Here is a 14,413-nt window from a genome sequence, read left to right on the forward strand (position 1 = left end):
GTAATAGAAACGATTAAGGAGTGCAAATAGTTGCGTACACTGATGACGTCAGTATCTTATTCCTTTTTGGTGCCAAGTACACATCCGTGAAACTTGACAATACAGCGAATGTAGTAGGTTTACCTGTAAAAAAAGGAATAGCCAGGATCTTCGTCTAAACTAGGAAACAGGTGATAGCTAGATAGAATGTTACGATTGGCGCCAATTTCAGCAAATGTTCGAGAGAATAGTCAAAGGGAAAGTCAATGGCTCTAGACCAGTTGCGAATCAGGGAAAGCAATGGAAAGACTCAGTGAATTCTGGTAGAGTTTTATTATTTGGTATCAAGACCTGGCGGACCCAGTTGTTGAAATGAGAGGACTAGAGGCAATGCGTTCGAGAAGGTAAGGCTCGAATTGGGCTGCGTGGCTAGATAGAAGAAAAAGCCATCACGGACAAGTCGGTCATATCAGACCTATCGGGGTTTTCCGGAAAAGCCAATCCTACAATTGGCCGGGTCCATTACAAAAACGATAACTACATTCTAGATGCAATTGGCAGCATCGCACCATTCGAATTTGTTTCTATATTCAAGGAGCGTTATCAGCACTAAATCGTAACGCCATATCAATGTTAATTTGGAGCTGACACTAGTTGCTGTTAAGGTTTGGCCTACAGAATGAAACTTTTGTGATACTGGTGCAAGAAAACTCGATCATCGCTGGAAATGAAGAGACTGTTAAACTGAGAGATGAACAGTCAAGTATGCTTTAATCACCGAAGTCACAGTAGTTCACAGATTCCAAAAGGAAAATTTAAATTTTAGAACAGGAGGGCCTTGGAGGGGCAGAGTGACATTTTTGCTTTTCTTTAAGAGGGGGTGGTGTCGAAACCATATCCTAAATGTCATATGTAGTTAATGGATCACCTCAGATATAAGGAAAAGTTTCTTTCAACGAAGGATCTACGAACTTTCCGCGACAGACTCTCAGGTGAGCGAACGCCTGCGTACGTCGTAGAAGAAGACATTATCAAAGGATAGTACAATAGGCCTAAAATATGAGGCTCCAGTGCTTGAAGCTACGGCTATACCAGTTTTTCAACCAAACTTGGACTTGGTTAACAGTGGACCGGAAGAAACGACGCTATTAAGTAGCAAGAGCAGGTCCCTTCTTAATAGGCCTCAAAACATCTAAATGCGCAACCACATCAGTATGACTTTGTGACCAATAATGTAACTTTTAAAAATATTCCATCCACGGAAAGTGTTGACATAGCCAGATATGTTCGAGTTAACTTTGCAGCCAGTGAATCTTAAGTACAGATTTGCTGTTTGCTGCTTGAAAATACATGGGTACATGTCTTCCTACAATTCTTTGATGTAGAGGTCAAGTGAATATCATGCTTTCATGTTATATCTGAATGACACATCTCTTAGCCTCATTATGTCAACTTGCCGGAAAACTAAATTATAGACACCTCGTTAAGAACGTCATAATCACGCAGAGCTTATGTTTCCCTGAAATTCCAATCTCTGGATAGAACTACAGAGCTGTGATGCTACTCGTTAAGCTACATACAAGTTTCCTTGTCGGAATCTGTCTACGTCCATAATTTGCCTGGAAATTTACTACGCTTCTAGAACGACACCGCTTACACGTGTAATCACTGTAGCCCCTGTCTTGCCATGCATGGGGGTGAGAAGACATCCCTGCTGAAGTGTACTCAGTTCTACCGGTGTGGAGCGAAAAAGCCCCCAGGAATAGAGCTCCCATAATTTCTAGCTGCGATAAAACACTAAATGTGAACGTACGTTTTCCTTTAAGAACAGACATATTGCTCTGTGCTTTAAAGAGAGGATATGAATCCAAGCGCACTTGTCTTGCAATTGAAGAGGTCGGTCCTATCAAAGGTTGAGTGAATGTACAGTCACCGTAGGGATGGATTACGTACAATATAGAGTGGGTTCTCTTGGAAGGCGATTCAAACGGGTTAGGATAAATCATCACAGCATCTCGTCAGGATGGAGATAGAAAGGGATCCCTTGAAAGCTATGATGAGCGAGGGGAGTAGATTTAAGTTTCTCAAATAATTAAAATAAACCATTAACCTACCAGCAATGAATGGAACCTTCTCGTTGAATTATACTAATAGAAACGATCATCGTACTTTATTCTTGGGAGCCCTACAATCCCCTTTCTAAGTAGTGTCATTCTATATAAGGTTTCCGGGGAAAAACATATTTCAGCCACGCACTGTACTGTCTGCAATGTCTAGGACTTTCCACTAGATACATTTCCATCGTAAAAGCAAGATAAAGGATACATACCAGTACAGAATTTCGGTTCGTCGCTGCTGTCTCCGCAATCATCCCTTCCGTCGCAGTACTTGTCCAAGGGCACACAAAGGCTGCTACCCCGACACGAAAACTCTGAAATTCTGCAAGCGTTTCCTGTTTTGATTGCCAGCAATAACACTATGAGGGCCGGATAAATAATTTCCGCGTATGTAATCATCTGAAAAAGAACACAAAGGAAAGGAAAATATGAAGAAAATTTTATTCATTATACTCTACTATTCGAGACGCCTACAAGGATGTAAGCATTCACATATGCGTGTATGCTATGTACAAGTATGTAGACATGAGTACGTGAACATAAGTGCTTAAAACGTGATTCAAGAGGTAAATGGAATGGGTTTTCCGAGAAAATGAGCACAGCCTTTTTGGTTATTGGAGTGGGAAAGGATGCGAAAGTATTTCATAGGTTTTTATTTATTTATGGTGGAAATAAGATCAACGAAAATATTATATCGAATAATTGGATGTTGAAGGGAACGTAGGATACGAGGTTTGCTAAAAAAATAAAGTCAATTTCTTTTTTCTGGGAAGAATTTCGTTTCCCAGTTTACATCAAGGTTATCTCCTTCAAATTCATTGCCCTAAACATTTTTTTTATGAGAACAAAAAAGGTCAAACAGAGGCATGTATGGTGAATACACAGCCTGCGGTATCATTACATTGTTATTTTTGGCCATAAAATTACAGATGCGTATCGAAATGCGAGCTGGCTAATTATTGAAGCGCAAAAGCCCAGAATTATTTCGCCATCAGAGAGTCCTTTTTTCGAATTGGTTTACCCTAGGACTAATCTTGGCAAAAGTCGATTGTGTGATCAAACTGACGTTTCTATTGCAACTCGTTTATGGCGGAGCGGAGTTAATAAATAATAAATAATAATAAATATCGAATGTTGTTAAACCCGCTGCGCCACATCATTCCGTCCCCTGGTGACCCCGACGTTATCGAATGTTGTTAACCCCTCTGCGCCACATCACTCTGCCACCAGATGAAACCTAGGGGTTTCAGCGACTGCACTCGGAACTGCGTTCCCCATCATACGGCGAAGCGAACCCGACGTTGATTTGGGGCGCAAACGGCCTTCAGCCTGGATAATGAGACAACCTTATTATGTCCACCGATCTCGAGCTGGAAGAAATATAGGTTTGACATTGGGCGATCGAACTCCCACAACAATTGCAAATGAGGCACTTGTGTGGGAGCAAGATCGACGACGACTTGTTGAAATCACTCCGGCTGTGACGACTCCCGGAGAGCACCAAGGCGGCCCTTGCGTGCGACTCCGTTTCTTTGGAGGCGCTGGCAGCTTCGGTCGATGAAGTTGACGCCCGTCCAACAATAGCGGCCATTCAGCAGCCTTTTGACGAAGTTAGCCAGCTGAAGCGTGAAATAGCCGCGCTAGTGGCCAGTATAGCTGAAATGAGGGCGACGCTAACTATAACTCGGCTAAAGGACTCATCAAGTTTGAGAACATGGATGGCTTCACGATAACCGTTGTATATTAGAGCGACAGAGTTATTGCCAGGGGACAGGAACATCCAGGTGTTGAGCCGAGCGAGCTTCTTCGTTGGAGGAAACCCGGGCACGGTTGTTGTCAGCCAACAGAGCATATTTCAGCTTACAAAAACTGTTCCGCTCGAAACGTCTCACCATAGGGTCAAAGCCTCTTGCCGGTCCTCATGTATTCCTCGGAGACTTGGGTTCTTAACAAGAAGAATTGCGAACTCTTGGCCCCGTTCAAGAGAAGAATCCTCCGAAGAATTTTTGGCCCCCTACATGAGGATGGACGATTCCGTAGCCTACATAACGACGAAATCTATGAGCGATACCATGACTGTCAGGTTATGGATAAAATCCGGCTCAATAGGTTACGATGGGCAGGTCACTTAATCCGTATGGATGTGGATGATCCCACCCGGAAGTCTATAAGGGCAATATCTATAGTGCAAAGAGAAGACGAGGCAGACTCTGCCTAAGATGGAGCAATGGCGTAGGCCAGGACTCCAGACGCCTTTTAGGGATATCGAACTGGTGGACCTCGGCGTAAAACCGGGATGTTTGGAGTTCCTTAATAAGGCAGGCCTAGACCGGATACCGGTTGTTGCGCCGTTGATGATGATGATGTCGTTTGGTTGATGCGTTCATAAGTTTCGTCTAAGATGCAGTTTGGGTGCTGGCTGATACTGTGCAGCGTATCGATTGCACAGTAACGCATGAATGGGAAATTAACTTTGCACCTGGCCAGCGCCTCTTTGCTGGTTTCAAAATACGTTTGATCGTCATAATTGATTCCAAGGTAACCCGCGGGAATGTCGATCACTGTTTAGTTTTCCTTGCCTAAACTGTGTGGAATCCCGGTGCATCGAATAACCTTGAAGTCTTTTTTCTCGATGATGGGAAAGTCTTCGGAGATTACAATCTCAGACTCCGACTTCCTGATGTAAGTCTTTCCCATAGGCGTTGGCTGGATAAGGGACGATCTTCCTAATTTAGTTTTTGATTCGTTTAATGTCGTGATTAATGCTGCTCCTGAGGACACCTCAGTAGTGTTACCCGTTCCGGCCTGAATTATATCTAATGCTTCATATCGCTGTCAAAGATCCTTCAGGAAAGTCGAAGCAAGTTGGTAAGCTGCAATTCGATTCTAATCCGTTGCGCCATACCATGTCGTCGAATACTTGAGAAAGGTGATTGACTTTGTCAATTACGTGGTTCAGGTTTTTGTTAAGTGTTTGTTGAGTATCTTTTAACGCCGTCGTCGTAGTTAGAAATAAGTGACCTTAGTGTTGCATGGTTTCAATAAGATGCTTCTGGTTTTCGTCCAACTTGTCGAGATCAGCATAGACTTTGTCGTTGGCTCCAAAGATTCCATGCAGTACACTCCCCAAGACTCCTCGTCGTTTTCTGGTTACAATCCAGGGTTGCGATTTCATCATCTGACAAATTGATGTGGATTCGAAGATGTCCTCGATTCAATCGCACAATACCTACTTGTTCAACATAAACCCCTCCCACCGGATATTTAACGGTATAATTGGCTTTTGATGGGACCAAAGACGCGAGCATGGTTACCAACGTGAACATAACTTTTGATATTTTAGAGACACTACCTCTAGGCTGCGTCCTTCGTTTCCTCGCTCTTGGCGATTCTTTCGCAGTCGAAGGTTCCTGATTGACGTGACATTTTTTACTTTGTTGTAGCGTCCAATTGGTGACTTGTTTGTCCTTCTGTAGCCGTAAACCATTTTGCACTCTGCTGCAGTTGCGCCAAGTATTCCAGATTCCATCGTTTCCAAATTGTTGCTTTAATTTCGACACCAACTACCATTTATGTGTGAGACGGCCCTCAATGTTTTCATCTGTACCTCAAGCAAACATTGTCCGCTTAAGAAATGACCTGGAATTAACGCTGTGAAATCGTTAGGGTCGCTGCTAACCGGTGTTAAACGTCTTGAATTCATGTAAGCTTCAATTTGCGCTAGCACCGTGTACATTTCTTCTACGTTTAGTACGTGGCTACCGATTGTTTTGAATAGGTGCCGCTTGTATTTGCATGTATTTGCTGTCAAACCACTTGCCAACTCGATATGTAGCGCTTTCGTAGCCAAATAGACGAAGATGTATCCTTTCTGTTTTTTAGTTCCCCTTCCACTGTTCCATTTGATGTGTATAGGATCAGCATAGTCAGCACGGCTTCGTGCAAAAGGTTTCCCTGGGCGAACCCGCTCGATAGGCAATTCCCCCATCAATTGTTGGGTCGGTCTCGCATTTACCTTAAAACACATCAAGCATTTCCTTATAAAAGATTTTACCACAGTCAAGCCGTTTATGATCCAATACTTCTCTCGTATTGTACTAAGGACCAACTATGCTCTACCATGAAGCATTAAGTGGTGATGGTGTTTAATTACCAGATTAGCGAAATGTCCTCTCGGCAGTATAATGGGATGCCTTTGGTTCTCGCAAACCGAACTCGGTTGTATCCTTTCCCCGACCCTGAGCAAATGCTCGGAATCTACAGTCTACAAATGGGTTTAATCTTATCAGCGGGCTGGATTTTGGAAGTGGTTTCTTGTTTTCGCGCAGCTTAATTTCCTCGGGAAGCGTGTCACGGTGCACTGCTCGCACACATACCTTTTCAGCTTTCCGCAATTCATCTGTACTTAAAAACGTGTTCTCGCCTATTGTAATCCACCATTACTCTGACGAGTTTGGTGAGAGATGAAAACCTCGCCGTGAAATCGAGTCCTCGATCAATGTTTGTACTCACCAAGTACGACTTGTCATTACGGATTTCCTTGTAAGCCATAGCTTTGTCGGTGTACACGGTTGTTTTTGGCTATTTATTGCAGTCTTTTGATAACCACGTTGGTCCTTCCCACCATAGGCTGTTTCCTATTGCATGCTGCATGAAACACAGTTTATCATCTCCGCTGTCCATTTGATTAAATGCGACTCAGTTTTCCTCTTCTCCAAGTCTTCCCGAGAAGCTTACTCTGTACTGTTCTAGTATTCTGCACCATGTCTTTCCGGATAGGATGTAGATTCCACTGCATAGTATAGTTAGCAATGCAGTTGTCGACCTTTCTTAAAGTGTGATCTATAGACTGCCACTTCTGGCTTCAACCTATACCAGATCCGTGCGTGGGCAAAGTTCTTCATTGCAGATTGCATTGAGTCAGACTAGTCCGATAACACTGCAAGTAAAGGTTCGGAATCTTCGACTGACGGAGGTGGTCACTTTGGATATGTTTTTCTTATTATGTTCTTTCAGTACATTGGCATAGAGCAACCCAAACTTATGTTGATGTTGAGTTATCTGCATTCCCATATTTTAGACAAAACAGCGAAAGCGTCAGCAGAAACAACGCTACCAAAATTGACAAATTGATTGAGGCTTTCATTGCTCTGCTCATTAATATAAGCAGGAAGCGAGGCCAGTCATAACAAGAGCCTTAGTTTTGATGACATTTACCTTCAATCTGACTGTATTTACATGTCTTCTGTGTAGCCGAGGTGTTTGTGGAGAGACGGTGAGGTCCATTGAAGTCAACTCGTTCACTTGCCGAAGGAAACGATGACTCCATTTTGCTCCCAAATAAAATTAACTCCGAAGGCCCATCAAATGTTCAACGTCCGTTCTGGATCAGTTCTCCTGAAAACTGGAAACTCCTGCGATCCTCGAATAAAAACGCAATCATCAAGATAATCTCTATCCGACACCATCCATTATCCAACCAAAAGGACCAACGCTACCCCTTGCAACCATACGATCAGTTTGTCAGCCTCGCTCGGATAGATAAAGCTCTTTGCTCATTCACAAGCAAAATACCACGGTGACCAGTTTACTTTATTAGATGGCCGTTGAGTATACCGGCAGAATTTTTAAAGTTGTAGATTGTGAGTAAATGAAAAAATCTACAGTCGGAAACATTTCGAAACGAAAATAAAGCTTGGAGACTAGTTAAATTACAGTGCGAAGTGAATGTACAACAGAGGAAAAGTACTCAAATCAAAGAAATTTAGCAAGCCAATCCTAATGTGACGTCTCAAGCATTCCACTCAACCCAAGGTAGCAGAGATAGTTCCGGATGTAGTTTTTTGGCAGTGCATGAAACTTCGCAACAGACGGTCCCAAACCTGTTTGAGAGAGGAGGAGGAGGGAAGAGTCGCTATAGTCTGCATAACCGTATAGTCCCTGAGCGTCCCAGGGAGTAGGCTAAGGCCAACCCCGACCTAATTAATAGCAATTTCTATTAAGACGAGAAGTCGCGTGGCTAAAGTGAATCTCCATGTGGTCGCACCGCGTTTGCTGGCCGTGATACAGTAGGCGACTGCTACAAGTGTTAATCGGGGCGATCAGACCCAAGTCTGCATGGGGACTCATCTGATGTGCCTTAAAAACCTTACCAGAGGTATACCGATACCATGGGAACCGGGATAGCCCCTGAATTAACATATCTCTGGAGAATTCCTGATTTTGTGTGTTAAGCTCGGTTATTGTGGTTGGCCCCGGTTTCATGAGGGTTACGTCCAAGCGAACATTAACCTTCGGGCCTCAAACGTGATGTTGCGTTTATATACGGGCGTCGTATTCCTTTATTCAGTAGAGATTGAGTAGGTCTTGCATACACCAATATGAATGGTGAGCCATGCACTAAGTATAGACTGGTACCATTGTGCTTGTCTTAGCGGGACTCCAATTGTGGTCACAAAATTAATCCATGTCTTAAGAAGACCGCTGGATTAAGCCAATTCGACAGGTACCCACCAAGGAAGTAACTGCCCTGCTGAGGTAGTGACTCGTCTGTGGGTTATGGAGTTACAGAATTCACTCAAAGTAATCTCTGCTTGTCATGGGAGGCGTCTAAAAGAAGTAGAGATGTGGACCTGAACCTGTAAATTTCGATATTAATTATGCTTCGAAATGGCTACCACCCATCCGAATCGGGCTGGTCATTCTCGTAACGCCTGACAGGCTGATCCGGTTCTCAACTCTATAATATCTAGTAAAGTTCCACCTATTGTAGATGTAATGGGTAGTCTCCCTAACATATAGATACAGACAATTCCAACAAACAAAAGGGAAACCATTTTAGTCATCAATGCGTTTGCCCCGTTTGATCTTGGCCGCTGGGCGCAACGGAACCATTAATCGCAGCTCATACGATCTCTGTAGAGCTGCTTCTACCACGCATCCCTAAATCTTCCATGAATGACACACACACAATGCAAATTCGACTCAGGCTTAATGCTTTGGAGGTCGCTATCTTAGGCACGGATGGGGGGATCCTGGTCGGGGTGACTTTAATGTCTGGACACTTGAATAGGGCATGCCTCACACAGACTCCAGAGTGAAACGAATTCTCGAAATGGCGGCGAGAGCAGGACTGGTAGTTCTAAACATCGGATCCAACCTAATGTTACGGCACCCAGGCTGTGAGAAAACATTTCAGATGTAACCTTCACGTCAGAGTCACTGGTGTCACTGGTGGATGGGTGGCGAGTTCTGGAAGACTTCTCGACAAGCAACCATCGATACATTGCCTTCGAAGTGGTGGACACAAACTCTCGGTGTGGCACACTTTCTGTGCATGGAATGTTGTGAAGGTGAACACCGGGAGGCTTGTCGAAACCCTTGGAACAGGTGAGGCCGCACTGGAGAGTACTTTTGGGGGTAGTGGCACTGCAGCCGACACTGTCGTAAATTCAGTTATGAAACTGATAACGACGGCCTGTGGAGCCTCCATGCCAAGGAAGGCATCGAGACGCGGCAACTCTTCTATATATTGGTGAACTTGACACAACCGACCGGGAGGAAGCTTGTTCCGGAGGACGAGTGAAAATCAGCCAAAAGGAGACTCCGCAATAAACAGGAGCAAAGCTCGCTGCTGGCAAGATCTGGTCGACGAGGTGAATGGGGTTCCGTTACAAACTGGTAACCCGAAAAATCGTGGCTTGGCGGAAACCCTATTCACTTAAGGTCGAGCAGATGGACCGTATTGTACGGGCACCATTTCTTGCTTACCCCGTACGGGATGATGACGTCAACTTTTCTTTATAAAAGAGTTGGAACAGGTAGGTTTCTCGAAGAAAAGCAAGAAGGCACCAGGACCCGATGGTACTCCAGTACAGGAATACAAACTGGTATTCCAACACGGGGCAAATCTACTGTTTGTCGCATTCAACAATTGCCTGCGAGAGCGCATTTTCCCGACTCGTTGGAAGGTGGCGATGCCCGCACTGATCAGCCAAGGAAAAGGCGATCCCGGGTTGCCATCTTCATGCCACCCACTTTTTATGTGTAACACTGCTGGAAAAGTGCTCAAAAAGCTCATCAGAAATGGACTCGCTGAAGCGATACGCGATGCCGGAAAGTTACCTCTATGGCAGTTCGGTTCAAGAGCAGGGAGATCCACAGTTGATGCTGTCATGAAAGTCGTGAATGCCGTTCGAAGAGGGGAGGCACATAGATGTCAGAAACACCTTTAATTCCGTAAAATGGAAAGACATTCTAGACACATTAGTCAATACTTTTCACGTGCCGAACTATCACTTACGGATATTGAGGAACTATGGTATCTGAAGAACCGTTCCGTTCTCTATGAAGCGCTAGAGTGTCAGAGGAGGATGGAGGTCACGGCGGGGGTAGCACGGAGATCCATCCTAGGGCCGGACCTCTGGGCTGTTACCAATGATAGTCTACTTAAACAGGACATGCCAGAAGAGTCGACCCTGGTCTGTTATGGAGATGATTTCGCGGCACTTGTTACTGTCGAACAGGTGCAAAGTCGACTCGGCATATTGTTGCGATGGGTAAGCGGATAGACTACTACTAAGGGTTTCAACCTTGCACTGGATAAAAGCGAAGTAGTCACCCTAACTAAAAAGAGAATTCCGACCCTGCGTCTCTTATCATTGGCGAGTCGATAATCAAGTCAAAACCAGGGGTAAAGTATCTCGGGCTGACTCTTGACTCAAAGAGTAGCTTTCTGAGCAAATCAAAGTAGCAGCGAACAAGGCTGCAGCTGAAATTTCGGCGTTAAGTAGGCTAATGGTAAATATTGGGGATCCTACGTCTAGCAAGCGACGTCTCCTGATAAGTTCAACGTAGTCTGTCCTGTTCTACGGTGCAAAGGTATGGGCAGACGGCCTTGGCAAGGAGACATATCGTGTCTCGCGCAAGTACGGAGACGGGGAGCTTTGCTAGTGATGTCTACGTGCCGCACTATCTCTGAACCGCCCGTGATGGTTATCGCGGGAGTGATTACTGTTGCTTTTCTTGCTACAGAGCGTCAAGCCATATACAAGCGCAAGAGAGAAGAACCAAGGGAGGTGGTTACTCGTAAAGAACGGCAACGTATCCTAGACGAGTGGCAACTCTCTTGGCAAAATGAAACTAGAGGCAGACGGACTGCGCAGCTCATCGGCAACTGGGTGGGTGGCTGAATCGGAAACATGGTGAGATTGGCTAATTACCCCTTACCCAATTCTTAAGTGAGCATGGAGGTTTTCAGTGTTACCTGCGCCAGATTGGAAAGACACGATCTCCAGATTGTGTATTTTGCAATGAAGTTGTGAGCGAGGCCCATCAAACTTTTTTTTCTTGCAAAAGGTGGGATGGGATTTCTCAGCAATTCTATTTAAACATAGGGGATCTCTCTCCAGACAACATTGTCGAGGAGGCTTAGGAATGCTGACAGGTGGAGCCGTGTTGCCCATAATGATAGGGTCCTTCTCGTTGTAAGGAAGATAGAGCTCGACCGGTGGAGGAGCCGTATGGCGGGTGAGTTCAGTGACTAGCAAGTTATGTATAAACACTCACAATCCAATATCGATAAGGAATTGCATTTCTTCAACAAACCAAAAGATAAGAAAATAACATCTTAAGAAACAAATGTGTATCTTATCTGATGGTTACGAAGAAATGTAACGTGATCATAAAACGAGAGGATAAGGACCGAACTGTGTTCTATGATAAGAAATCAACAGAGCAAAGTCGTTCTCTTGTCATTTAACATATGGTTACTTATCCATACTATAAATATGAGAACGACTATTGAATCGTTGCTCATTACGTAACTGTCAGTATTAGAGTTAAGATATATTTTTTTTTTTTTTAATAATAAATATTATTATCACAATTTTTTTTTTGTTTTAAATTGAACAAGTATTGTTCATTTAACTAGCACGAAGTAATATGACGAACGGTTCCAGGCTAGCTTTCTGACGATGGGGAGGTGTTTAGTTGGTAGTCCGACTTACCGTTGCGGAAGTCCAACACTTTGCCTAAATGCATTCACCCATCCTACACAAACAAAAGAACCCTCGAACATGGAATTAGATGAAGGGGCAGTAGAGGCTAGTTTGCCTCTGGCGGGGATTGATTATAATATAGGAAAGCCAAAAGATACGCGGTTACTGTCGGGCTGCGAGCATTAGACATTTTTGTTAGCCGGAGGGGGGTGAATTTGGCATAGGTTATAGCAAATGTTTACATTGAGGACCCGGTGTAAATTATGTTTCATTGTTCGAAGATTATGGAGGCGAAAGAGAGGGAAACATCGGTTTTCACAACCTTGTATAGAAGCTGTTGAGATTAGAATTGGATTGGATGTAGCAGTACTACGACCCAAAAGAATCCAGGAAGTGTAGATAATCCGAAAACTACGTCAGGCGCAAGATCTAACTGTGGTGGTGTAGGCCCGAACCTTCTTCGCCAAGAAATGCTATACAATGCTCCAACAGGAAAATGGGCGAAAGACGAGCAGTGCGTCAAATCGCCGAAACCAGATTTATTTTTTCCTTTTTCTTTTCTTTTTCTTAAAGGCTTAAAGGCTCCCTTCTACCAATTTTTCGCTGCTCCTTCAAATATATTGTGAACGATCACTTATATTGACACTTCTAGGAAGAATGATGCGCATCTAAATGAAAAGAATGAATGCTGACCTCGACAGTACTTTTTCGTTTTGTTAAAATGTCCTCGATATCTTCAAGGATGATCTCAGAATTAAACGGAAATTGAGTCATTAACGTTTGTATTGAGTTCTATGGAGAGTACCACTTCATAGGAAATAATTTATTAGACTGGCTCTTGAAAGAAGGATAACAATTTCTGAGAATAAAAATTGTAAGCCGTCCCACTTCATGTACGAAGGACTGCTTCTCTGAAATAAAGATTTTTCCTTCAATTACGAGAATATATTTTAAAATTTCTCCAATATTCAACCCAGCCTTCAAAATTTCTATGGTTTCATGAAGACAAGATTACTTGGCCTATTTAGGAAATCTCTTACCACGCGACAAATTTTCCTTTTAATACTTATTTCCTTCTTATTTACCACTTTCTAGTTCATCTTTTCACGGTACATGTTTTCTTGTGTCGCCATAGTTGAGAGTACAACTACACATGTACGTTTCCAAGAGGAACTAGTGCAAAGAAGACTTAGTTAAATCCGACCAAGAGGAGCGTGGAAGGCGTGAAATCGGTGTCAATGTAGCAATTGACCTCGATTCTAAGGACATCTTTCTTAAGCGGGCCGTTAATTAAATAACTACCAGCTAATTTTAGGCCAGGACATTTGCAACACTTGAGTTGTGTTGAATGAAAATGTGGCGCATTTCAGTAATTCTTGAGAGGGTCCTTGAGCCGGCTGGTGAGAAATGTCATCGGGCCAAGATGGTTTTGTCTTGAATATTATTGCGTGGACAATTTATAGGAGACTGCGGAACAATTTACTGTCCTCGATATTTAGCAAAAATAAAAGAAGAACCGTGAACCAATGGACTTCGTTTTGCATATTCGAGACTGTTAAATACCGAAACAATCACGGTTTTCCCCTGAGCCTCAGGAACTCTTGTCTACTGCTCTGCTGTATTAATTAAATAACATCCCACGTTTTTTCATCGACAGCTTGCTTAGCAACTTCACAATGTTTCCCACCAGTTTGACTTTTCAATTTCCGTTCTTTTCCAAACAACATAGCGTTTGACGTTGCTACATTGTATGGTCCGCCAGTCACTTTTTCCAAATCCACATCCATTCCATTCTAACATTCCAGCATTCAGGAGTCTTTGTGTAATCCAAATATTACCTTTCGTCCTTTCTTCGTCATTGCGGGAAATCGTAAAACTTTAGATTCTTGTATTCTGAATGCGAATCTGGCACCGAGGAAAGGGTATGGACGAATGACGAGTGAGCTGGCTTGTAATCAAAAATGCAAATTTTCCATGAATCTCAAATAGGATGGATGTGTCTCCCAGCTCTGGGTTCTACTCCAGCAGTCCGAAATATTCTCCGCTTTGACCCTGTTTCGACTCTGTAACATGGAATCGGTTGTGTGCTCAGCAAAGGTTTATGATGTGCCCCGGCCATCTGAGGACGTGATGGGATATTGTTCTACGTGGAATTCAAAAACTGCTAGGCATCCAAGGATACGTGAACAATGTCCAGATCTCAATCTGAATTTGAAATTGGACAAATCCACTACGAATCGGATCTCTGCAAAACATATGTACCGACAACAATCTGGTCAACAATATTAACATTAGAACGGATTTGATATGTTTCCTGGC

The 14,413-nt window shown here is 43.6% G+C and overlaps 1 protein-coding gene across 1 annotated transcript in view; it reads right to left on the reverse strand.

The window, feature by feature from the left end:
* The window catches only part of LOC119649260, a 238,399-nt gene that overhangs the window by 183,020 nt on the left and 40,966 nt on the right, over window positions 1-14,413 (reverse strand). The window contains exon 3 of the mRNA XM_038051346.1: window positions 2,309-2,495. Within this exon, the coding sequence (XP_037907274.1) occupies window positions 2,309-2,495 (187 nt within the window). The remainder of the gene's footprint in view (window positions 1-2,308; window positions 2,496-14,413) is intronic.

Source organism: Hermetia illucens, chromosome 2, assembly GCF_905115235.1.
Source record: "Hermetia illucens chromosome 2, iHerIll2.2.curated.20191125, whole genome shotgun sequence".
NCBI classification, from domain to species: domain Eukaryota; kingdom Metazoa; phylum Arthropoda; class Insecta; order Diptera; family Stratiomyidae; genus Hermetia; species Hermetia illucens.